This window comes from Antechinus flavipes, chromosome 2, assembly GCF_016432865.1.
Source record: "Antechinus flavipes isolate AdamAnt ecotype Samford, QLD, Australia chromosome 2, AdamAnt_v2, whole genome shotgun sequence".
NCBI classification, from domain to species: Eukaryota; Metazoa; Chordata; class Mammalia; order Dasyuromorphia; family Dasyuridae; genus Antechinus; species Antechinus flavipes.
Window position 1 is genome coordinate 163,008,627 of NC_067399.1, and position 27,236 is coordinate 163,035,862.

At 33.4% G+C, this 27,236-nt stretch overlaps 1 protein-coding gene across 3 annotated transcripts in view; it reads right to left on the reverse strand.

Moving 5' to 3' along the window:
- MACROD2 (mono-ADP ribosylhydrolase 2) overlaps positions 1–27,236 on the reverse strand; it is a 2,209,416-nt gene that overhangs the window by 60,239 nt on the left and 2,121,941 nt on the right. For all 3 annotated transcript variants that reach the window (XM_051975902.1, XM_051975903.1, XM_051975901.1), the window contains 3 exons: positions 26,957–27,034; positions 23,214–23,288; positions 22,904–22,996 (listed from right to left, as the gene is read on the reverse strand). In XM_051975902.1, the coding sequence (XP_051831862.1) occupies positions 22,904–22,996; positions 23,214–23,288; positions 26,957–27,034 (246 nt within the window). The remainder of the gene's footprint in view (positions 1–22,903; positions 22,997–23,213; positions 23,289–26,956; positions 27,035–27,236) is intronic.

The window sequence follows — 27,236 nt, forward strand, 5'->3', positions numbered from 1 at the left end:
TACCCTAGAATATAGTTTTATGATGGTTCCCTTTTCCTTTATGTTTGGATTGCTGAGGATCAGTGGACATATTTAATCAGGTATTATTCAGCCCAGGATGTGGAAGCAAAAAAAACCCTCATCATTTGGTGGCTAACCCTTTGGTAATAAATCTCTTCCTATTTAGTACTTACTAGCTGTATAACCCTGGACCACTCACTTAATCCTTTTTGTCTCAGTTTCCTTATCTCTAAAATGAACTGGAGAAGGAATCGGCAAACCACTCTAGTAATATTTCCAAGAAAATACCAAATGGGATCACAGAGTTGGACATGATTAAAATGGCTCAACAACAAATATATATGTTTGTGTATATCTGTGTGTATATATATATATATGTATTCATATATATTTGCATGTATAATTATATGCATATATTCATATATACATATAGTTATGGTCTCAGATAAATTTTCTATATTTCTAGCTTGGTGGGACTTGTCAGAATTTGCTCTCCACTGACATTGTTTTTGAAAGTCAGATTCTCACAAAAGCAAGATTATCCCATCTCACCAGCCCGGTGTCAAAGTTCTACTTTGATGTTTCATAAGGGGCAGAGGTGACCTTGGCTTTCACTTCCAAGAGACAGACTGGCATTGTGAATATGGAATTATACTTGGAGAGAGAGACAGTTCTGGATTCAATCCCTCCTCTGACACATACTAGTTGTATGATCTTGGTAATTCATTTAACCTCTCGGTGCTTCAGGCCGCTCTCTAAGACTGCTGGAGAATTGGTACAGTCTGCAATGATAGACGCCGCTTAATCATTCTGTGTGAATGAAATCATAGGTTTGGCTTTTAAAAAAAATCTTTTCTTTCAGAAAGAATCCCATTATTCCCATTACTATGGGATAGGCTTAGGTTACAAGGAACTTTCAGAAATTCTTTTATAAAAAAGGTGCACACTCTTTATCATGACATCTACTTATTTGCTTCAGAAATTCTATCTATCTGGTCAAGACTAAAGGTTGACCCCCAACTTTCAAGTCACTAAGAGGGAAACATTTATTTCAGAAAGTTCTTCATTAGCAAGGGCGAAAACAAAACAGGTTTTCTGTTTAATTCACAATTAATGAGAAAATATATTATTCAAGTGCTACTGTCACTCCCAGCCCCCCGCATTCTAGTTAACTGAGGCGTTGCTGTATCTGTTGAACTAGAATAAAGTGAACATTTCTGTGCTTTTCAATTTGCTAGCAGTCCTTATGCCTGAGTGCATCTTGTAAATTACGGTTTTAAAGTGACTGCCAATCACCCTGGCAATTCCTTTCCCTCCTTTTTAACCTCATACATATAGGTACATTTTGGGTCAATACAACAGAGTAATTCGAATTGGACAGCTTTCTTCTTTCATTGATTTGAATGTCTTCAAAAGAACAGTATCAGTTTACTGTAAACTTATGATCTTTCTATGCAAATCCAATAATTATAAAAAGCTACCCTCCCAAAAAGTCCTCAAGCCACATTTCTTCAAAAGGGATCTCTTTCCTTCCCCCCCCCCCCAAGCCCAGTAGAGTTATATCTTTGTTTAATCAAGGTGATACTACAAATATTAATGTATCCTCTATAGATAACAATGATAATTCAGATTCTTGTGAGATCTAGTCCAAAAGTCTTTTCTCTGGCACTTTCTATAATAGCATCTATGTAGTTCTTTAAGTAATCAATCAATAAACATTTCTCAAACACTTACTATGTGCCAAGCACGCAGTAAGTATTGGGGATACAAAAAAAAGACACAAGAGATAGTCCCTGCCCTCAAGGAGCTCATAATCTAATGGGAAAAGCACTTTACAAATAGTTATCATCTGATAGCAAGTTGTGTTATTATCCCCAATTTACAGTTGAGGAAACTGAGAATTTGAGAACTAAACTAGTCTGAAGTAGAATTTGTAATCAGGTCTTCCTGACTCCAAGTGCAATATTATTCTTTTAAACTTTCTCTATAAAGTTTAGTAGTTCAAATGTATTTAGTAGATGTGGGTTTTTATCTGTGTATTTCTGTCTAGACATTTTGGAATATTCATTTCTGTCTATTCAAAGGGAATAAAATTAATTCATTTGGTAGGAAAAAAAGACACTTTATTTTCATTAAAAAATTGATTTGGTTTCCTTTATCTGGAATTATGGTTATGAATTTATAGCTAATAATTTCCACTTTACCCAAATGTTTATCTTCATTGCATCTCTAAATGAGAAGGCACTTAATTGTTCCAATACCCAACACCTGAGACCCAGGTCCTTCTTTTTACTGGCATAAGCAAAGCACATATCACATAATTCAATTATGGGCAAGCTTCCCTCATTTGACATCCCACACAAAATCTGTGCTTCACAGATTTACGTGCAGTTCTACTTCATTTGAATAAAAAAATTAATTCAAATTAAACAGACACATATATGCACACCCCATCACTTTCTGCTGGTTGTATGGAGTGTGAATTAGATTTTGGAAGGGAGGATAACTATGTATACAGGAAGATATGGTGTGCCACACAAAACAAGATACAAATTTGTTTTTAAGTTAATTAATATAGTCTTCATCTTAACTACTCTCAACAGTAAATAAAATTCAAAAAAATGTTTCTAGGAGCCAAAGGAAGAAAAAAGACAAATCTTCTGAATATATTCTTTTCTATTTTCAGGAATTAAGGATGGCCCCATGGAAACTCTAAGATTAAACCTCTGAGTAACTGAACCTTTTAACCTACCTGAATTGTGACGGTTTAAATATCCCCACCTAACCTATATCTAGTCAAACACAGACTAAAAGCCCAGGAGGTCTCATGAATATTCTGAGAATTTAAAAAGCTTATAGTGAATAGGGAGTTGGAGGGAGGTGGGTATGGAGACAGAGAAGCAAAAATCTCAGCCACTAAATAATATTGTGCTCTCCTGCAGATATGCCCAGTCTTCTAGGATTTGCTTTTCAAGCTCTTTATTGAAATTGCTCAGGTCTTTAACCGATCTCCCGTGGGGGCTGAAAAGCCTTAAGCTAATTACGCTTGGCTGAGACATGCTTGATGAGATGGGAAAAACATAAAGCTTTTGAACGGGTGAAAAATCTCTAACCATCTGCTAGTGGTGTTATGCCGAGAACAATGGGGGAGAAGAAAGGGGGCAGCTAGGCCCAGAGAAAAGGTACAGGATTCCTTTAATTACTGGGTCAATGAGACCATTACTGCTTGGAATGTCTGTGAAAGCAGGCAAAACAAGCTTAGGTGGCTAAGCAAAAACAACAGGGCCCAGGAAAAAGGACAACAAAACACCAAAAGATGAGAGACAGAGACAGAAAGAGAGACAGAGGCAGAAAACAGCGGTCTCAGCGTCGGAGAGCAACAGAAGCAGAAAGTGAAAGAAAACAATCCATGTAATTAGAAATCATCACTAATTTATGGGAAGCAGAGAAAGAAAACTCCCTGGCTTGATTGTCAAACAACCTCTCTTTCTCTCAGGTAATTTGTGGTTCTCCAAGGCTCTGCAGATGGAGCCTTGTTGAAACAAATACTCCACCATGCAGCCAGCCAGAGACTAGCTTCTGTTATACTTGGCAATCCAGGTGAACAGCCTGCATTTAGGTTTCAAATGAAGGCCCCAGGTGTTTATTCAATATGGCGAGCAGCTTATGGACTGTGTCCTCCAAAGGCCCTGTTAAGTCTCATCTGTTTTTTTCCAATCATCCAAAATTCAGCTGAGACAATTTTGGAATTTGGATGGCAAAGGTCTTTTTTGTTGTTGTTGTTTTGTTTTGTTTTAAATCAGATGGGTATTGGCTAAATCAAATAACTTCTTTCATGAAACCAGGTAGTTTTTGAATTTTTTTTCATTATTTTTCAGACATCCTACGAGTAGAGAAAAAGTTATATGCTGTATTTTATGTTCTTTGGCAAATTTTATCAGAGGCAGGACAACCTTTGCCAAGGCAGACCCCATCTTTATTGAAGCTTGAATAAATCTACATAACTTTCTACATTCATTTTTATAAAATCCTTTTTCTTCTAATGTGTTGAAGAAAGGGCTCAACTACTGGTAAAATATTCTGTGGGTTCCTTTATTACTTTCTGCTCAACAGGAAACTGAAAATAACAACAGTTTCAGCAGGAAACATGTTTTTCTGATAAGTAAGTCCAATTAAGGACCTGCTCATTGAGCATCAGAAGACTTAAAAATGTTTTTTTTTTTTTTTTTTTAGGGGAAAAATATGTAAACTTTTTGCTTGCCTAGCTCAAGCAGCTATGCTTAATACTCTGTAAGGTGTGCATATGTGTGTGGGAGAGCATTAGGTTCAGTAGAATAAAGGAAAGCATGTAAAGAATAAGGCTTCTTGGTAGCTAGCCTAAGACAAATAGTGAAAACAGATAAGTAAATAAGGGGAGGACCTCCTTTTGATTCCCAGCTTGGCTCATTGACCTACATGTTTTTAGTTCTCACAAATAGGTCACTTAAGCCCTGACCTAGAAGGTTCATCCTACCCCGGACTTTGGCTTCCAGAGTTCTAAGGGATGAAAAACACATGGAAGAATGAACTTAACCCTTTAAAGATTAACACCAAATTAGCCTTGCCCCTGAGTCTGCTCTAACCTTGTTCTCCAAGATGGTTCCTATATAACCTAGTTCTATAGTTTTGTTCTGTTTACCCTGGACCTGAGTTCCTATCTAATTGACCCAGATCTTGAGGCATTAAAATCCCACTGAAATCTCAATAATCCTTCTAGGGATCAGAGTTGGGCATTTGCACCTTACCTATGTAACCTGGTCCTTACTATCATCTGCCAGGTTCCTTGACTGCCAGTTCTTTGACCCAATCTCTTGCCTGCAGCCAGATTTTCCCAATATCAAATTTCAGCCCACCTTTCAGGACAGACACCTGCTACCCACCTGTTTTGTTGGAGTTTTGCCTTTTGACTCCTTCCAGACTCTTGTTAAAGTGAGCCTCCACCTGCCTACTATGACCTCTTCCTGTTCAATGCTGGCTCTCCTTTGTAGTGATCACCTGTTCATTCAAATCTCCATCTAATGCATGGAGCCAAATACCTCCAAAAGCCCTGTTGCCAGTCATCCTGGAATACAGAGTCTGTATAGTTTCTAAGTAGCAATGATTTTTGTTGTACCCTATTTCACTGTACTCAAGTCCTGGTATTGATAGCTTTCTTTTTCACTGAAATCTAAATGACAAGTTTTCATTGGAACAATAATTTGGAAATGAGAAAATGTGAGGTTTATCCAGAGAAAATCAGGAAGAGAGATGGTGCTGAAATGGATGATGGTGAAAATAACATCTGCATCGATTTTTTCTGATCATCACATTGTAGTTTTGGTTTCTAAACTCTCTGGATCAAAGCCAAGGCAACTTGGCATAAGTGGAAGGAATATTGGGATTTGAATCAGAAGATCAGAATGAGATAATTCCCAGTTTTGTGATCCCAGGAAAGTGAGTTCACCAGTAAAAATCTTGACTTTTCTCATTTGTAAAATGGAGGCCAGCTGCATCTGTATTGCAATAATGATTTCTTCACTGAATTCCAGTTTCCTCCTATGTAACAAATGTAGGGAAATGCTAAGCATATTCAAAGCTTATGGATACATGAAAAGCAAGAGGATGGCTTGGTTCTAGGACCCAAGAAGATAAAAGCAACAACATTGGATACAGTTCTCAGTTATAAAACATCACTATGAAATACAATGCTTTACCTAAAACCTGTCTTCTTCAGGTCTTAGTTGAGCACAGAATTAACCAAGAGGATTCAATTCAACTCATAATAAAAACCAGAGGATGGATACAAACAAACATAACTTGAAAAATAGTTCCTCCATAGTTCTACATTAAGTCTTTTCTCAGTCTCTAAAACTTACATTCTACTGGGAAATATACTTTCTAAACATAATTAAATATAAGTTGATCCAAAAAGAAAACTACCAACTAGGGGTGATAGGAAAATTTTCCTGGAGGAGATGGCATTTGAAATGAGGTGTTGATGAGAAGAAAATATATTCTAAGCATGAGGACAACCTAAGCAAAAAAATAAATAAATAAAATGGGAGATGAAAGCCAGTTTTGGGGAAAAGCAAATACACTCATTTGGTCTGAATATAGTGTGGGAAGATTAGTAATGTGAAGTCAAGGAAGATAGGTTGGAGTGAGGCTGAATGAGTCTAAATGCTGATCCAAAAAGCTTATATATTGTCTAAGAGGCAAAAAAGTCACTGGAAAACAGGAAAGTGACATGCTCAGAACAGAACTTTAGGAAAATTGTTTTGACAGGTATGTAGAGGATGAATTGTAAAGGAAGGAGACCAGGACTTGGGTGATCAAATAGATGGCTATTGTGATAATTTATTTGTGAGAAATGTGATCAACAAAATGTGATCAATAAAATAACTAGAGATTTCCATATTGTTATTTTTTTAAAACCTCTAGTATTTTTCCAATTTAATCTCAAAAAGGAAGTACATATGAAAGGTAGAGAATTTAAAATGAATCTTCAAAGTAGGAAGACAGAAACACTGGAAAATGCAAAAGTATCTTAAAATAACATTGGGAACTTCACGTTCCCATTTGTAATCAGGACACCTTATGTGCTGGGTTTAGCCAGCACCAGCAATCTCAAAGGCTTATGTTTAAGAATGTGACCATGGCATGCTCTGCCAAATTCACTCATAGCAGGGATTCAGTCTGATTCCCCATCCTTTCCTTCACAAGATGGGGAAAACTTTGCTATCACCCAGCTATATAAAGGAAGTACATTTGGGAGATGGAAACAGAAAGATAGTCAGTTGAAGGGAAAGAGATGTCCATGATTGAGGGAAAGAAAAATAGAAATCTAGGGGAGGTCAGTCTCTTTAGAGTTTAGTGTGGGTGGTGGATGAGCTGATTCAATCCCTTCCTCTCAAGTTGAAGGAATTGAGCTTTGGGGGTTTATGTAACTATGGAAAGGGAGGAAACAAAGAATGAGAGAAACCAGAGACAAGCTACGAGGAATGTAAGAAGAAAGCTGAAAGGTAAAAAAAAAAAAAAAAAAAAAAAAAAAAAAAAAAAAAAAAACAGAAAAAAGAAAGGCCAGGTATCAGTCTAGCTCCTACAGCAGAGAAAACACATAAAAAGACTCATAAAGACAGAAGCAAGATGAATAATTTTTTAAAAAAGAATGTTACAGTGAATAAGAATTACACTATAAGGGAAAAAGAACCAAAACACCCCAGTGAAAAAGAGAATTGGGCTAATTTCTCTGAGATCATGAAATAACAGTAAAAAACACTAGTATGGTTCCAAAAAGAAAACTTTAAAAAAAAAGTCATTGACATAGAAAATAGGTCAGAAATAAGAGATCTAAATGAACAATTAATAAACAACATTAACAAAAACTTGAAATGCACAATAGAGAATTTCTTTAAAGGAGAGGCTATTGAAAAAAGAGATTACAAATCAAATTGCCAAAGTGGAAGAAAATTTGACAGAATAAAAAAAAAAAAAAAGAAGGAACTTTGAAAACCACACATAAATTCTATACAACTCAAAATGGCTGACCTTAAAAATAGGATACTCAGAAATAACTTGATTATCTTTTCTAAACTGCACTGCTAACTTATTTCAGTCAGTCAATAAACATTTATTAAGCATCTAACATGTGGTAGTTACCAAATATCGCAGCATCTAATTTCAGCAAAGAAAAGTTAACTGAATTGCAAAAAAAATAGATATAATACAATGATTATAAGAAAATTTTTGGCTTCTCAGAGCTATAAAAATCTAACCACAAGATAAAAATGAAAATATATAGTTAAGCATGCTTTGGGAGAAGTTAGATCTGAAAGACTCACAGAATCTTTTGAAAGGGAACAACAGAAAAATATAATTTCTGTGGCATTACATAGCACTTTTATAATAATAGATTATGAGTTATGATACAGAAAAACATAAATAAATATAAAAAGACAGAAACAGTAAATATATACTCTACAATTAAAAATAACAATTAATGAAGAGTACTCAGAAGATTTTAATATTGACATTATGAACAATGAATTTATTAAAGACCAAATCATGGAAATAATTGCCAATTATGCAAAAAATATAACAATGAGATAATAGTCCAAATAAGAAAATGATATATTTAAAATCACATGTTAATAAAATAGGAAAAATAAAAACAAACTCCCCAAACTAAACTGTAGAATCAATAAGCTGACAAATTCAAAATAAGAGGAGTAAAGAAATCTTGAAAAAATCTCTGCAAGCTTTAGTCTCAGACATATTGTAAACAACTACTATGCACTTGTAGGACCCTTTCTCCCTCCCTTCTACAAGGGAGAAAATGGTTTCTAAACTCTTCTTCCCCCTTTTTTGGAGTCAAGTTTATTCTTGGTAATATTGCATTATTAATTTTCAGTTGTATTGTGGTAATTATTCTTTTCAATTACATTGTTGTGGTCATTGCATATAGCTTTCCTGGCTCTACTTACTTCACTTTGCATCAACTCACGCGATTCTTTCTTTGAGTCTTTGCAATCATCATATTTGCTATTTTTTATAACCCCCCCAAATTCCATTATATTTATTTACAACATTTTTTAGCTATTCTCCAGTCATTAGGTATATATTTTGTTTCTAGTTCTTTGCTATCACAAAAAGTGCTGCCATAACTATTTTTGGTTTATTATTATTATTATTCTAGGTAATGACATCTTAAGTACATACATACATACATATGTGTGTGTGTGTGTGTGTATAGGTGGGCTTTCTTGGACAAAGGGAGGAACATTTTAATCACTTTATTTGCATAATTCCAATTACTTTCCAGAATAGTTATACTAAATCATTGCACTACCAAAAAATGCATTAATCTTCCCATCTTCCCACAAGTCTTCTAATCACACTTTTGTCATCTTTGCTGATTTTCTGGGTATAACTTGAAACCTTTAGAGTTATTTTGATTTGCATTTTTCTTATTAGTGATTTGGAGTATTCTTCATGTGATTGCTAATAATTGTAATTCTTCTTTTTGACAACTATTCATATCTTTTGATCACTCTTATTGAGAAATGATTTCTGATTTTCATTTATATATTCTTGTTAGTTGTTTACATGATTCCAAACCATTATCAGAGATATATGATACAAAGACTGTCTTCCTCAATCAACTACTTTCTTTCTTAATCTTGATACATTAATTTTGTTTTGGCTAAAGTTTTTAAATTTCATGTAAATATAATTGTATTTTTAAATTTTGTAATGGCTTCTAATCTTTGGTTAAAAAATTCATCTCCTGATATACGTGAAAAGTATATGATCTACTTTTATTCTAATTTTTAATATTCTGATTATATAACCATTTTAAATTAATTGTGAAGATATAGACTAGTATAACTACCAAAATGGAAGTAGTGATAGCCTAGATTCATACCAATCAAGTTATATATTTTCTTTTTTATCTTCTCCCACACTCCTATTCCCACCACTTCTGCTGTTTTTCCTCCTTTTTTCTATAATTAGGAGAATCCAAAATATAAAATAAAAAGTGGGGAGATATCTTCCCTTTTAAGCTTTTATAGATTCTGCTGATAGCTCAATTAAAGGAAATAAATGATCCTAGTTACTGTACATGAATAATTTCAGAACATGTGGAAGGACATAGAAATATGATGTTCAGGAAAAGAGTTTCAACTGAAGGTCTTTGGCAAAGGAATTTTTTTTTTTTTAATTTTGGGGCAAGGTCCACGAATGAAGCAAGGAAGGGTAGAAGTATGTATTATTTTTTAAAATGTTAGAGCTAGAAGGCAGCTTAGTCAAACCACATGACTTTATAGATATTTTAAAAGAAGGTTTTGTGTGTATATACATACATATACATTTCATATCTATATGTGATGTGTTATAATGATTGACTATTACTAAAGTGCAAATGGTAGGGAAGGAAAGAAAAGAGGGCAGGGGGTACCTCAGAGAAGGCTTAATTAAAGGTTTTTTTTTTTTTTTTTTCAATATCCCCTCCTTTGGAACTACAGTTTGGACACATTCTTTAATTCTGACTTTCCTTTTTGAAAGACAGAAGATAATGACTTTTCCCTTTACATCTTTCCTTTAAGCCTTTAATTCTTTGTTCTGTTTTACCTTCTAAATGAGGTTCAGAATACTCAACTCATTTTCTCCAACTATATAGCCAGCTCCGGTGTTTCACAATGATAGTGAAACATCCTTTGGACTAGAATGATAGCCATAATCAGCATTGTTAATGAAATGCATACAAACTCAGTAAAAGAGATGTTGCTATTATAGTAGTACCATATATGAAGGAGGCATTAGAATAGCATTTTCCAAACTGAACACTGAAGAACTCTGTTCCCCATGATATGAACAGGAATTTGTGTATGTGTGTGTGGGAGAATCGTTGATGTTAGTGATATTTTTTTTTCTTTCAAAAATACTGAATGCGCAATTATGTAGGTTTCAAAAATGTTTCATAAGTTATTTCCCCAAATGCAAAAATGAAATGTTTACTCTATTTTGTTTAAAATTTCCTCCAATTTCCCTTTGTTTCTGGAATATTTTTTTCTAGAATTTATTAAACCTCCAAGTGTTTAGAAGTCAAGTTGGTTCAAGAAACACTGCTTTCCAGGCATCCTTAACCTGGGCATCACAAAGTCCTAAGGGAGAATTAATTAAAAGAGTTTTGGACTTCGAGTTGGAAGAATCCTGTGTTCAAATTTCCACCTCTGACACTTAATCCTAACCCTAGATATAGGACCATGGGCAAATCTTTTAACCTGCCTGAGCTTCAATTTCTACTTCTGTAAAATAAATATTATGCTATCTCATAAAGTTGTTGTGAGGATCAAAATAGATAATGAATTCAAAGTAAAGCTCAAAGAACCATAGAAATGTCAATTCTTAGATCGAACTTGTGATGTTGCAAATATAATCCATCATTCTAATATTGATTTCTTCCTTCAAGAGTTGAAAGCTTAGGAAAAAAGAAAGGTGCTTTTATATAGATTAATATATATCATGTATAAACATATAAAGTCTAATATATAGCATGTATAATATGTATAGATATATATCAGAATATTATATATATCATATGATATAAATAAAGGTGATGTATTATGCATAAACACATGATATATGACACATATGACATATCACTTAAAGTATACACATGTGCATATGTTATATATGTAAGTAGATATATACATATATTATAATAGATATATAGTTTGTTCCACTGACCTTGGTAAAATATTTTTCTTTTGCTTTAGAAGAGCTCTGATTTCTGATTGCATATATTTCCAAAGATTCCTTTTCTTTGCAGTTTTGTGTCAATGGGCAAAATGATAGAATACAAAATATGGATCCTATTTATTTTATAGTTTACATATTTAAAAGTGCATTATTCCTGGCTAAAACACATCATATTTCATAACCTTGGATATCATATCATATCATGAGCAGCAGCAAGGATTTATAATTACCCTAGCATGGGAACTCTATTCACTGGTACAGATTATAAACCACCTTTAGTTTCTATACAGTCTTAGTTGAGTTGCTTAAGGCTCAAAGAGATTCAATGACTCACTCCAAACAGCAAATAAATGTTAAAGGTAGGACAGAACACAAATCAAATTGATTCCTATTCCCTCACTCTTTTGCTATCTCCATTCTATTCATTAGGGCACAACTACTTTTCTACAAAATAAGGGATGACTAAAAGCATGTGGATAGTTAAATGTGAGATAAAATTTGGTGTAAGCGTACCAAATGCCTTATTTTTTTGGATATTTCAGTAATGATATATGAAAAATAAACATGCTCAATGAAAATATTCCTTGAATAAGAAAATTCACATTCTTGTATGGTTTTAAATTCTCAGCAGAATTTTTATGAATTTCAATTATAAAATGAGACCAATAAACTATAATAACAGCTCTGGAAAATAAGTAGAAAGGCTGTGTCAAAAATGTAAGTGCTAACAAAGGGACAATATTTATTAGGTAGAAAAATGGCTAATTTATTTTGACAGCCTTTCTTTTTTAGGCTGATGATAAAATGAAAAAAAAAAAAAAGCAATCACAGGCAGTCCACCAGAGCCCCCACCATTGTTCAGATGTTCACTCTTTTTCTCTCTCCTTTGGTATCATCAAAGCACATGTCATAAAATGACTGTCATGAAACATTTAAGCAACAAGATCCTTAATTGTTTCTATTTTGATTATAAACATAGTGAAAGGTAAATCCTTGCAGTGAATGAAATGAAAAAATAATTAACATTCAGGGCACTGCTTATCCCACCTGTTCTTTCCATACCGAGGCTAGAATGAGGGCACCTGATGGATAAAGAGTAATGAAAAGAAATTAAGCTTTCTCCTGCTGTTACACAGAAAAATGGAATGTTTACAATCAGATACAAAAGCAATATGTGGTTACCTTTTACATTTCTAGGGTGTTCTGGAAATTATTGTATCTGATGAGTTAAGTGAGGTAATTAGGCATAAACCACACTATAGTAAATACCCCACAGTATTTGGATGGTATAGTAGCTCACTACCACCAATTTAAATTTTTAAAAAATATGGACAAGAACCTCTAAGGTATGGATGAAGAGTCATTTCACTAACTGAATTTGAATTTAGAGTATTTGATCAAATTCTATCCCCGCACCTTTCAGAAAATGCTTCTGTTACAAGGAATAATCATTGTAGATTTCCTATTTCTGCTTCAATATATTCTTGGGGGCTTGGAGTTGAGGGAAAGAAATCTTATACGTAGGATCTAGAAGAAAAGCTTTTCTCTGTCTCTTCTCCAAATTATCTTGTCCTTTCTTCTATCTGAAGACACTAACATCACATGGAATGAGAACTTGGCTAAAAGACAGAAATGTAGATTTTCATCTTGGCTCCATAATGGATTCTATGATTCAATTCAATGCAAGTAACTGCTTAAATCAGTGAGACAAGGAGATTGAGGAGTAGGGAGAGGTACAGTGACTTTGTCGGTGTCAAAAGATCATTTGCAGAATTCCAATGGATGTAAAGCAATACAATTAATTTTTTATGTTCCACATCTCCTCAGTTTTGAAATAAGGAGGTTGGGCTATTTCAGTGACCTTAAAATTAAGTTCTGTGTTTGTCTTAAGTCTATAACCCTTTTCTAGATGTTGTTATTATATGACTTTTTTTTTTTTAATAAATATAAAGTCCTGTTATTGTGACTCAAGATATATTCATTTAAACAAAGAATCAAAAGATTGTAAATAATTCTAGAAGGTCTCCCATTTAAAAAAATTCTTTAACTGAATCTTCTTGTTATCAATTAAACATGTCTTCTATATTAATAACTAATAAATTATATTTAACCTATATCTTCAAACTTATGATTTTTACTGTTTTTTCCAGATTAAAAAACCCCAGAATTCACAAATCTACACTGGACACACACACACACACACACACACACACACACACACACAGGTTCATTTTTCTTCAATTGAAAGGAACTTTAGAGGCCTTCTTTCTGTCCTCTTCATTTTACAGATGGGGAAATTGAGGCCCAAGAAAATTAGGTGGCTTCTTCAAGCTTATATAGAGTGTGATGAAGAAAGTATCAGAGATAAGATTCAAATTCAGATCCTAAAACTTCAAAGCCAGCCTTCTTTCTACTGTGCCATACTATCTCCAATAAATATTTTATATTTTTATAGTGCATTGCAGTATAAATATAATAGTACTTTGAAAAATTATATCCTCTCTTTACAATCAACTTTGAGATAGTATTATATCCATATACAGATGAAGAATACCTCATCTAAAAATGTCAGAGAGTTAGAGCGTTTATGGGATTGGCCAAGGTTGCACAGATTATAAATGATAGAACCAGCAACAGCGCTCAGGACTCTTGACTTCTGGTCCAATGTTCTTTTTTTACGCCACAGAACAGTTCAATGAAACTTAAAGATGGCCTTTGCTGCTTAGAGCCCAGAACCTGAAGTGAGAGTATTTTATGATGAATGAAATCTACCTGCTAGATTTATTTCACTATTTGAGTCACTAGCACTATTTTCAAAAATCGGGATTTATGGTTCCTGCCAGTTATATAACTACAGGATAGTGCCTGGAACAGGATCCAGGCAAGAATCCTACTGTTATTCAAATTTATGGTTTGTTATTAGAGTAAATTGACCATACTTGACTGTGTCACCTGTAATCAGATTATCCTGCCTCATCTCCACTAGTTATGGTTTACAATATGAAATAACTAAGCACATGGTGAGAGATTGCAACCAGTGGCACTGCACAACAGGAAGAGCTACAGGCTCAGAGAGCTACAGGCTTAGAGAGAAAATTGGAAATCGAGTAAAGAGAACATGTGCTCACTGTCTAGTGTCCCACCCCCAAACCCTTCCCAACATGTTCACACTCTGTTGTCCATAGGTCAAAAATCTATCCTCTCCCTGGAAATACAATCAGTTGCTAAATTTGTTTCTTCTGTCTCAGAAAGGGAAAAAACCACACTCTTTCTCTCACATACATAAACAAAACAAGACTATAATAAGACAGCAAAAGGAAAAGATTGCACTATTATATTACAGAGAGACAATTGTGTGAGGGGGTGGAATAGATGAGAAAAATGTATTTAGATGAACATGAATTTTCATTACTTATATTTATAAAACAACAACAATAATAATACTTAGCATTTGTATCGTGCTTTAAGATTGGAAAAGAACCTTACATATATTATCTCATTTGATATATATTATTTCATTTGATTACCACAATAACTCTGTAAAATAGGTGCTATTTTTATCACCACTTTACAGATGAGGAGGCTGAGGCTGAGAGAAGGTTAAAGAAGTGGTTCAGGGTCACACAAGTACTAAATGTCTGAAGTTATTTAATACAATTCTATTGTTACATTTTTTTTTTTTTGCCCCTTTTGAACTTGAATTTAAACTCAGGACTTCCTTAAGGCAGCCTGCTTAAAGATAAGCTAAATATTTTGATTAAGTATTAATTAAATATTCTATATGTGAACTTTGATTCCCCAAACATACTATAATCATTCTTTCCTTCCCTCCTTCCTTCCTTCCTTCCTTCCTTCCTTCCTTCCTTCCTTCCTTCCTTCCTTCCTTCCTTCCTTCCTTCCTTCCTTCCTTCCTTCCTTCCTTCCTTCCTTCCTTCCTTCCTTCCTTCCTTCCTTTCTTCCTTCCTTCCTTCCCTCTTTTCTTCCATCCCTATTTCCCTTTCTTCATTCTTTCCTCTATCGTTTCTCCCTCTCTTCTTCCCTTTCTTCTTTCCTATACTGTTACTATGGAAATAAGCATTAGATTTTTTTTTTCCTAAGTTTTGTTTCTTCACATTTGTAGGTCTGCTATTCACATTTGTGGACCTGCATCTAGAAATCAGAAAGAAGACACATTTAATATCCATGGTATAAATTGGAAAAGTGCAGCAGGGTGGCCTTCAGCAAGCCACTTAGCTTTTCCCTGAATCTTAGTTCCTTCATAATAGTGTGGGAAGAATTGTTACATGTAGCTCCCGGAGTTGTTGTAAAGATCAAATGAGATGACTAAGGCAAAATTATAAATGCATAATCACAAAGCATAACATGAATTTAAATTACTATTTTTCTAACATATTGTGGTTCATGGTGGACTGTGCTGGTGGAGGGATACAAATGAAATCCCAAGTCCTTAACATGTTGGTGTATTCTAAGTTATTATCATGAAATTCACGTAATCGTTTCTCATCTTGAACAGTATAAATTAACTGATTCTGCTCTTGAAAAAAAAAGGGTTTACAGGTCAACAAGAACCAGAGTCAGTTTAGATGAAAAAAAAATTGTTCCTCATGTTAACAGAACTGAACAACTCACAGGAGGGATGTAGTTTGGTACTTTAAAAAGGATAATTTTTTAAAACATTCATATCACTTGAAAAAGGACCAGAAAATTTCACCTGAACTATTTTCTCTAGCTATTTGCTCTTTTAGTTGACAAATTTCAGCCAGAGAATACATTCTGAGAAAGGCCAGGGGAAAAAAAGAAAGGCCTTTTACAATGAAAAAACTGAAAACTAATGATGGCATTACTACTATAAAAAGTATGACATTGCTCAAACCTGAGTCACTTGGGAAAGATGGTAGTTTCCAACTCTCTTCTGGGATACATAGGTTCTCTGGAATTAGAGCTGGCCAGGAGAATGGTCCATTAATCAGGAGGGAGCGAGGACAACATTTGGCACAAGGCAAGGATGTATCCAAAATACTCTTCAGGCCCTAGCCTAGGCTGAGAACTGGAGTGCACTGATTTTGCAAGTTGAGCAAATTGCTGTTAAGAAACACTACTCTTAAAGTATATAAAGAAAAAAAAGAGCCTTGTCAGCTTTGTACGAATTGCATTAATAATGGAAAACACTGGGGGCTATCTAATGGTGCTTTGTAGACATAATAAATCCCTAATGAACTTGATCGGTAGGGGCAGAGAAAGAAGGGCTCACTGTCTCCATGTTCACGGGGAGATGGAGCAGTAATCAAATGAACTGCAGAGAAAGATGTTCCCACTATGGATTAAGATCAATGGAGATGATAATTGAACTTCTCGTGAGCAGAGAATGTGTAGAGACTTATTTGGACTAAAGATTTCTTTTTTCCTTCATATGAGGCGGCACATGAGGCACTTCACATTCTTAGGTGGAGAGCAAGCCTTTAAATAGCAGTAAATCCCAAGAAAATACAGTCTTATACAAGACAAATTAGCAAAGTGGACAGAGTCATGAATACTTGGGCTCTTATATTTAATAGCTGTGTGATCATGGCAAGTAATTTAATCTGTCTCAGACTCACAGGGTTCTTTGAAATCTAAGTAAAAGACAGATTTGAACATGCTCTTTGTGAAGGGGATTCCAACATCAATGAAACTACAAGTATTGGATATATTGAACTATTGATATAATAATATATTCTCCTTGATGAGTCTCTTCTTTCTAGTCCAAGTCCATTCAGAAGGAAGGAAAAAAAAAAAACAAATATTAAATGCATATCATGTGGCAAGTACTACCTAATTACTTTACAAATATTATCTTATTTAATCACTCTAATAACTTTAAGAACTAATTGCTACAATTATCCCCATTTTACAGTTGAGGAAACTGAGGCAGAAGTAAAGTGCTTTGCTGAAAGTCATAGAGTTGGTAAGTGTCTGAAGTTGGATTTCAATGTTGGTCTTCAGACACAGCACTCTATCTATTGTGCTACGAATTTCCTCTGGAAGAAAAAAAGAAAGACCCCTGGCCTACCTCATTTTAATGAGCTGAACATAATAAGGCTAGAACAAACTAGAAATATAGTATAAATTTCCATCAACTGGATGAATATAATGAAAAAATACGCCACTTAAAACAACAGCAAAAAGATGTTAAGAAAAAACCTTATAACTAAAGTTTCAAAATGCACCCAAGTATAAAATATGAAGAAAAATTTAAAATGCCTATTTCATATTTAAAATAGTATGATTAATAACCATATTTTATTTGCTTCAAAGCACTAATAGAGAGAAATAAAAAAGTAAAACAGCTCTAAAATTTCACTTTAACCCAGCAAATTGGTGAAGATGACAAAAATTAGAACAATCAATGTCAGGGAGGCTGTAGAAATGCATTTAATACTAATATAGTGTTAGTAGAGTTGTGGATTCATCCAACCATTCTGGAAAGCAATATGTAATTCTGCCACTAAATTATTCATACTTTTTGACTCATTTATCTCACAGAGAGTCATATATTTCAAAAAGATAAAGAAAGATAGAAAATAGGATATATGGAGGGCTGTAGAAAGGAAATATTTATGTGTATTTATACATATATACAACATAAACAACACACATATATATGTGTATGTATTTATAAAAAAAATGTTGTTTATCCTCTGTTCTTGAAGAAAAACATGGCATTATGTCTTGACTTGCAAATGAATTGGATTGAAATGAGGCACAGATCTGCAAAATCATCAGCTTCACTCTTCTACAGAGACATCAGGATCTAGTGGCAAGGCACAGGTCAGAATGAGCAAACATGTCTCCGGATGCACTGGGAGACTTTGGCCTTTTTAACCTAAGGTTTTTCCTAGGTCCAGTTTGTCTGAAAACACCCATTCAGTAATTAAAGACTAGGTAAGAATTGAGGTCAAAAATGGCCTTGTTTGACTTTACAAAAGAATCAGTCTCAGAGGAGACTTAGAATTTCTGGCTAGAACATACAGGATATATAAGTGTGTGTGTGTGTGTGTGTGTGTGTGTGGTGTGTGTGTGTGTGTGTGTGTAACAACTAATCATTCTTTGGGATAAAGTGATACATATAGAAATGAAAGTGATTTAAAAATAAAAAAAATTTAAATCAGATAAGATTTTCATTTTAAATAAAATTGTCTTATTATTCTCTTTCTTTTACAATCATTAACCTCAATTATTTTATTCTACTTCTTTTCAAACATGGAGTAGGTTCTGATGGGACAAACTTAACTTGATTAGTTTATGAGGTGGACTTTCAGCTACATAAAGACAATGACTTTCAGCTACATAAAGACAATGACTATATTTGAATACCAAACTTTTTGTCAGTTGAACTTGTTTCTGTTCAAGTCTCCCAGGGATTTTCTTATTGTGCCACTGTGACTTTATCAGCATGAATTATTGCTGCATATTTCCTGCTTCTTTTCAAGATCCATCCTGTGATATAGCTAACTTTCAGACTTAATGTTGTAGCATCTGTATGGATAGATCTGGGAGTTATAGAAGATGGGTTGGAAAGATTACCTATATACTTTTCTTTTAAAATGCAACAAAACTGAAAGGAAGACTATAAATTTCTTACCTTGTATGGAATTTAAATGAACAGATTTTATTTTTCATGGAAAGAATCTTAAAGTAAAATAGATCTAACATTTCAAAAAAAAAAAAAAAAACCATACAGGATATCTTTGAGTTTAGCAGAATACATGTTTTCTCTCATGTGAAGATAAGGATAGTTCTTAATATTTATTGTCAGACATTGAGTTTGTATACAAAACTAGGGAATATATTCTGTACCTTTTGCAGAAGATTTTTATTCACTGACTAACTAAATACCCTTCAGAGGAGGGCAAAAATAATTCTAATAGTTGTGCCTTTCTTCAGTGAAATTAAAATTAAATCTCCAGTCTCTTCTTTAAGGATAGAAAACATGTTTTAGCTCAACAGACTAAATGAGGAATATTTTGGAGCCAGCTCTAATAGCTTGTGAGAGATTGTTAGTTTGAGCAATCATACCTTAGAAATTGGCAATTGCAATAAATCAGAGTTTGATTTATTATTTTGTTAATTGTCTCTGGGTTTAAGAAAGTGTAAATAATGAAGATTAAACTTATTTATTAATTTATTTTATTTTAAACTTAAGAAAATAAGTATTTTTATAATAAAATAGAAAAAAAAGATGATGGTACATAAAATTGCAAATCTGTTATATACAACTTACCATTCTTCTAAAACATATAAAGGTTTATATATATATATATGTATGCATATATACATATATATATGTATATTCTGAGGGTTTTTTTTTTCTTGTTTATTTTGGAAGGGTTATTTGACTTGGCTAGGGTCACACAGTAAGTGTCTGAAACTAGATTTGAATTTAGGACCTATTGACTCCAGGGCTGGTGCTCTATCCACCTAACTGCCTCTTAAATATATAGCTTTAAAATCTGTGTCTTTTTCTTTCTCTTCTATCCCTCCCTGAAAGTCCTGTTTGTTTAAAAATAATAATATACAGCTAAGTAAAATGGTGAAAGGGATATACGGGCATAATGTTAAAGTTAGAGAGACTGAGGTTTGAGTCTTTTGTCTGATAAATACAAGCTTTATGTTAATAATAGATGAGTCTCTTAGAGTCTTAGACAAGTAGTTATAATTAGAAGTTGCAGAAGTATTACTGATTTCTATCAATGGAGGTAGTTTCCATTCTGGGAATTCCCTATAGGGAAGAAATTAAATATTGGATCAGAAAAATGTATTGTTAGTCTTTTTCAAACTTGGTGCAGAGTATCAAACCATGGCTTCATAAATAGATCATATTCTGGGGAAGGAATCCTAGAGGTCATTCATTAAATTTAATTTCTTCATCTTAAAATGAGGTCAAGAAAAGCTAAATGACTTCTCCATGTTTTAATAACAGCAATAATAATAATGGCTAAAGTGGCTTGCTGAGTCACAACTCATATTTGAGGAAAGATTTCAACTAAAATTTTTCTGGTGCTGCTCTAGTCATGATCCATCTAGGGTTGTTTTTTTTTGTTTGTTTTTTTTTCCCCCCAGAGGATTATGGACAATGATGAAATGATGAATTTCATGGATAAAGAAAACTGTTGAGAGAAAGAGAGAGAGAGAGAGAGAGAGAGAGAGAGAGAGAGAGAGAGAACACAGGAGGGAGAGAGGAAAGATAAGAGGGAGGGAGGGGGTGTGTGTGTCTGTGTGTTTGCCTTCCATGCTCTTTTCCTCCAGAGTTTTAAGATCTGTTGTGAAGATGGGAAACACCTTCTAGAATTGGAGTAAGGAGGAGGTTAGTTTAAAAATGCTACCTCAGATATTAAGTAGCATTTTGACCCTGGCTAAGTCACTTAATACCTCTATAAAACAAGGGTATTAGGCTCAGTGATCTCTGAGTTTCTTATTATCTCTAAATCTATACTCCTGTCTGGATTTAGAGTTTAATTAACACCTACTTTTAAATGTATCTTCAAGGTTATGAAACATCTGAAATGAACATCTGAATCCAGAATTATAGTTTATTGATAAAATAATTAATTAATTGGGGGCAAGGGAATGTGGATCTAATAAATGTTTGAAGGTATAATTTTGGGGCCTTTCTCTTGCTTATTCAAAAAGGATAGTCATATTTAAATTGAATTTGAGCACAACAAATAAAGTAACCAGAGTGAAATGTTTTCGTAATACTATTAAAGATAGATGCAACATAAATTTGTAACATATCTAATCTTAACTTTAACCCAGTCCTCAAATGTAATCCTAACCCTGAATCTAAAATGACCTTCAACACTATTCTAATCATAATAATCCTACCTTCAAATCTAATTTAAAATGAAAATTACCCCTTTCTTAAACGAACACAATTGAACTCTAACACTAAACCTAATATTAATAAAAAGGAAATATAACAAATTGAAAATCATAGTTTTTTGCTTACCCATCATAAAAAAATCAAATGAGTTAACCTTTTATTTTAGCTCTTAACAAGTAGAAAATTATATTGATTTGTTCAATCTTTTCCCTCTCTGCTAGGTACTATCATCTGCTGAAAAGTAGTAAAATACTGAAAATAGAGAAGAAGAGAAATAATGGAACTGGATAATCCACATAGAATCCTAGCCCCAGGATAACCAAGAGTTATAAGAGTAGGCAGGACAGATGGTGAAATATAATTATCAGAATGTGCTAAATGGAAGTATCTGCCTATCGGGGACAGTAAAGTTATACAGTTACATGCATAAATAGTTTGAAGTATATTTTGTCCATTTGCTTTGCATGAGGCACAATATAAAATGTAAATAATTACTAGGAATGTAAAATTAACCAAACAGGTATGTCATTTCCAATGGCTATGTATCCCCATATCTTACAATGCAGATAGGCAGTTGAAACAAGCAAGCAATATCATTTACCTGGATTAGAAAGAAGGGTTATATCAATTCTATTATCTTTGTCAGTAATAAAATATACCCCCCATATTATGAACATGACTAGCAATTAGTCTCAACTGGGATTTGCTGTGGGGAGAACACTATTACCCCATGTGTGTGCAAAGGAAGGAAGCTGCTTCTATTAACCTGTATATACAGTGAAAAAAAATGTCAATATTACTAACATGGCTTAGCAATTAAGTTAGTGTCAATGTAGCTGTCAAAAAGGGTTCATCATTAAGAAACTATATTTAGTATTGAAGTCGATGTACAATAAAGATTATGTCTAGTTTTTAATTTGCAACCCATATTGATCTTTGTGTTGCTAAAGAGGAAACCTATGCTGTTACTATTTTGCATGTCTTTTGCAATTAAGTGTTAAATGTAACAGTAAGGATGTGATCATAAGGGTAGTTTTTCTCAAAAAGTTGTTTTAAATTTTGAAAAAGCAAGTTTTCATTTTGGTAAAAGGAGAAGTAAATACTCAATTCATCAGAGATTATTTAGTTTAAGAAAAACTCATTGGAAACTATGAATTTTTATCTTCAATCCAAATATTGGCTTCTTTAACTGCTTTTAAAAAAATTGTTTGTTAAAATGTGTTTCTCCTTTCTATGTCTTCAGAAGTCATTTTCAGATTCACTGACAACAGTAGTCAATATTATGGTTTTACAATATTGGGGAGAAGAATGTTGCAATTTAAAAAGTTCACATAATGTGCATATTTTCCATAAATTGCTCCTTTAATCAGCATGATATGGAGGCAGACAGTATAAAATCAATAAGAAAAGGTTAATGTTTTTGTTTTAAAACCATTTCTGAATTTTCTCTGCCTCGATTTTTCTCTGCTATATAATTTCCACTTCTTATAGGCACCCTCAATGGTATCATTTCAAAAATTGGATTGAATCCAAATGAGTAATAACATCTTCATACCACCTGGAAAAAATATTTCCAAAATTACCTTTTTTGTGCTACTTTTGGGCTTTAATCCACTTCTGAAAATTGTTGCAGGGTTAGAAAAATATTTGGGTTTTCTGATCAAAAACACAAGAGAATAGCTTTGATGCTTGAAATCCAAGCAAGAATCAAAAAGAAGTCCATCCATACCTTTGAAGACTTAGTTTTGAGAGCATTCCTACCTTTTTCCTTTTCCTTTTCTTCTTTGTCATCAGTGGCTGCAGTAACTTCAGGTTTTGGAACAATTGTGGTATCTTCTTGGTTAGAGAAAGGTTCTGAAAAGAATGAGATGAGAAAAATAGTGAACAAGCAGGGATTACTGAAAACTCTGGCTCCAACCTGAGAATTCTGATTTTTACAACTTTGAAAAGATATACTGAAGCACAACTCCATTTCCCAGACAAAACTATTCTAAAAACCTTAAGAAGTAGAGAAGTCACAGTTCACAGATTTATTTCATTCATTGATCTCTACATATTTTGGATTAAATACCTTCTGTTTCCATGTATGAGCTCTGGGATTCAATCTCCATTTTCATTTCATTCTTCATTGAGTCATCATCATGTCCTGTTAAGAGCAATAATTGAAAATAAAATAAATGTGATATTTATGACTTTATCATGAAAAGGAAAAGAAAATAAAAGCCAGAAGTATAGTACTAATCATATGCTGTGAAACAAGCAACAGATTTTGAGAACAATTGGGGGTTAAAAAAAGTAATTTTTGAAAAAAAGGCTAAAATGTTGATCAATCCTAAATTATCTATGCTACTGGGAGGAAGAATTGTCATAGGTAATATCCAGGTAATTCAGGCAAAGCTACTACTTTTATCATGTATTATCTTTGAAATTTTTTCATTTTTCTATCTTGCTTTCCTCCATATTCAGGAGGTTTTGATATTTTAATGAAATTCAAATTTGGATTGGATGAAGATGAATATCTAATTTCTAATTTCATTCAACTTTCTATGATATCTTTGTGCTACAGTAGAAAAGAATGTTGGCCTTCAAGCCAGAAAATCCTCATTAATTTCCAGTTATCCTATTTTTGAGATGTATGGGTCTGTTTAAATCATTTAAATTCATCAAATTTTAATTTTTTCATCTAAAAATGGTGATAACAATTGGGGAGGAAAAGTTTTTGTAAATTGTAAAGTATTCTAGAAAGATGAATTAGTTATGAAGTATGGACTCTAAAATCTATATTATAAGCCTTTTCTTTCAAAAACTTTGCAACTTTGCAAAAGAAACTTGAGCATTATTGAGTCCAATGATTCAGCAAAAGAGACACATATAAGAACTTGATTGTTGTGTTATGTTACTTATGTAGCTGACAACAGAAATCATTGGAAAGACCCTGAAGCTAAGGAAGACCTGAGCTGGTCAAATCAATTAAGCACTCCAAAGCTTTACTCATCTACATTAATTAAGTTTATTAATGTATAAAACCCAGCTTATGTGAACATCAACCTCACAGGGTTGTTTTATGAAACAAATGAAATAATAAATGTAAAATATTTTGCCAAACTTAATATATTATATATATATAATTTTATATTTTCTTTAATAAGTAATTTATAACTGTGTTTATTATAGAAATGATCATAAGTAAAATCATAAATAAAATGAAAGTACTTTTTCTGAAGTGGACAATCTAGTTGGTAGGTTAGTCAAATCCCTCTTGCTGTGTATATAGATTTTTTTCAGTCCTGAGGGCATAAAAGTTAAAATCATTTACTCTGCAATGAAGAACAGATTTTGTAACAAAAAAAGCCAAAAATCTTAGGTGATGTAAGATTCTTGAAGGTCTTAAGCAAAACTACAAGAGAGATAACATTTATTTTAATGCATTCAGTTATTCCATTTTCATGATCCCTACAGAGCACTATGGACTATTTTCCCACATGTTCACTGGTATTGCCCATGATTCTAAGTTATTCCTTTCCATTGCCAACATTAAAAATTTCATTTTCACTATACCTGAAGCTCAGTTGCAGGAAGGAAAAGTCTGGTAGAATAGTTCTTACTAAATATTTAATTTCTTGATAATGGATTGATATAATTCTATACCAGATCTGATTCTCACTACCAGGAAGGTGCTGGCTGCTGTGATAGAAATGCTGGGAACTATTGGAGAAGTAACCATTGCCACTTAGAGTTTCTGATAGAGGAGACTAAAGCAACAGGAAATCTCACAAGACAGAGAGTTAATGAGCTCTGCTTGGTGCATATTGAGTTCGAAGTGTTGGTAAGAGATCCACAGGAAGTTGTCCTGGAAACAGTTGAAAATGCAGATTTGGAGCTCAGAATACATGTGAGACAAGAGAGAGAAATTCTATAGTCATGTGTACAAAAGTAGTCAGTCAATGGAAGTAGGAGAGTTAAAAGAATTACCAAAAGGCAGTATTATAAACGAGGAGTCAAAGAAAAGATTTCTATCTACCTCAAATGTTAGGATACAATCATAGAATCTCTGAGATTAAAGAGATCTCAGAAACAATTGAAAATCTATAACTCTTCTTTCCCCTTTCCCCCAGAAAGCTTCTGACAAATGGTCATTCCACTTCTCCTTGGAAATCTCTAAAGAAGGGAGAATCATTCCTCCTGATATAGCCAATTTCACTTTTAGATAGCTCTGTCTTACATTAAGCCCACATTTGCTTTTGTGAGACTTTATTCATTGCTTCCAGTTCTATCATCTTGACCCAAACAGAGCAAATCTAAATCTACACAATAGCCTTTCAAATATTTTGAAGGCAACTATTAGGTAAACAGGACTCCTCCGACCATCTATTGTCATTCTTTTTCCTCTTCTCTTTGTCAGAATTAATGTTCTTATCTCCTTGAAAATATCATTATAGGGAGCTTAGAGCCATCACTACCCTAGCCCCCTATGTGTGGGCTGATATGAAGAGAAACACAAATTGAGGGATTTTAAAAGACCCAGTTCTTCACCCTGAAGTCTTATTCCAACCCTGGAATTCACACACTGGAAGAATCTTCTGCCTTTCCGTCTCATTGGGTATCTCCTCCCAAAACCTTTGTAAATAGCTTGCACAGGCTAGCCATGTCTCATTCCTCTTCAAGCTCTACTCTTTTACCATGCTCTGCTCTTTATTTGGAGCCTTTCTTTCCTTCTACTTTTTACCTTTCTCTTATGCATTGTCTTCTGGATTGGAATGGATAGTTCTTTGAGAGCAGGGACTGTCTCTTTTCTTGTTTTTATATTCCTAGCATTTAGCACAGTGCTTGATATATATAATTAGAGTAGAGTAAATTTTAGTTGACTTATGATTGATTGATTGCTCTGGCTAAGAAGTGAGCCAGAATTTTCCTTAAAGGAGGAGCTATGTGTGTGTATATATGTTTTCCTTACTGTTCATTTAGTTGCCTACAAAAACTATAGCTTTTCCACCTTTCATTCACTGATTGACCTGCAGATTTCACCTTTTATTTTCGTACAATAATAGGATGTGTGCGTACATATGTGGATTGTACTCTATGTTTGCCTCTTCAAACTCAAACTTCAAACTTCAAACTTCAAACTCATTCTTTCCTGCCTCTCCTATTCTACATAAAACCATGTTGTTTTTTAAAATGAACTTTTGAGCTTTATGCATCCAATGAACTCTCAATTATCCATCTTAATAGACAGAACTACAACAGATAATCCAAAAATCATTTGGCTTTGAAATGTATAATATGATTATTTCTATAGCAGATTTATTTTTCTAATTATATTTGGCTTAGAAGAAGCTATAATTAATTTGTATTCCCTGAGTATACTCACTTCAATGAGAACTATGCTAAAGAAATCATGCTGAGCTTAAATATTTTCTAGGGACAATCCTCAATTTACCCTCTGAATTAAGTATATTTAACTTTAGCAACCACTCTATAAGTCTAGTTTTTGGTTCACAGACTATTAGGAATTGTGATTTTTCTCATGACAAACTTCAGGTTACTTTACAATAACTTGGTGAAGTACCTACTACAAGGATTGTTAGATCCATTCTATAGATTATGGAACTGAGACTCTAGTAAGTGAGGTAGTTTGCCCATGTTATCTCAATTTTGTGTTTAATTCTATTTCCATTGTAATATGCATAACTTTCTCCTCCAAAGATAGATTTGGGGCTCTGAGGTAATTAGATTGGCTAATCAATGTCCTGTGCCTATGTAACAAAACAAAACTAAAATAAAAATTAAACATTTAACAAAGGATTGACTATATACCTTCAGTCGGATCTTGGTCATGAACTGAGCCACGGGTGATGTCATCTTCTTGTATGACACTGGCATCTGGGGTAGAATCTGATACAATAAGCAGATAAAACAAAAACTCCTTAAATGGTATTTTAACTAAGAAATAAGTATAACAACTTCTGATATTATTAATAATACTATTTAATAATAACATTTTTGGGCAGTAGAGGTTAACATATTTTATTCTTGCAAAAGCATGAAATCCTTCCTGCCTGCAATGTCTACACTCTTTAATCAATCATCCACATCA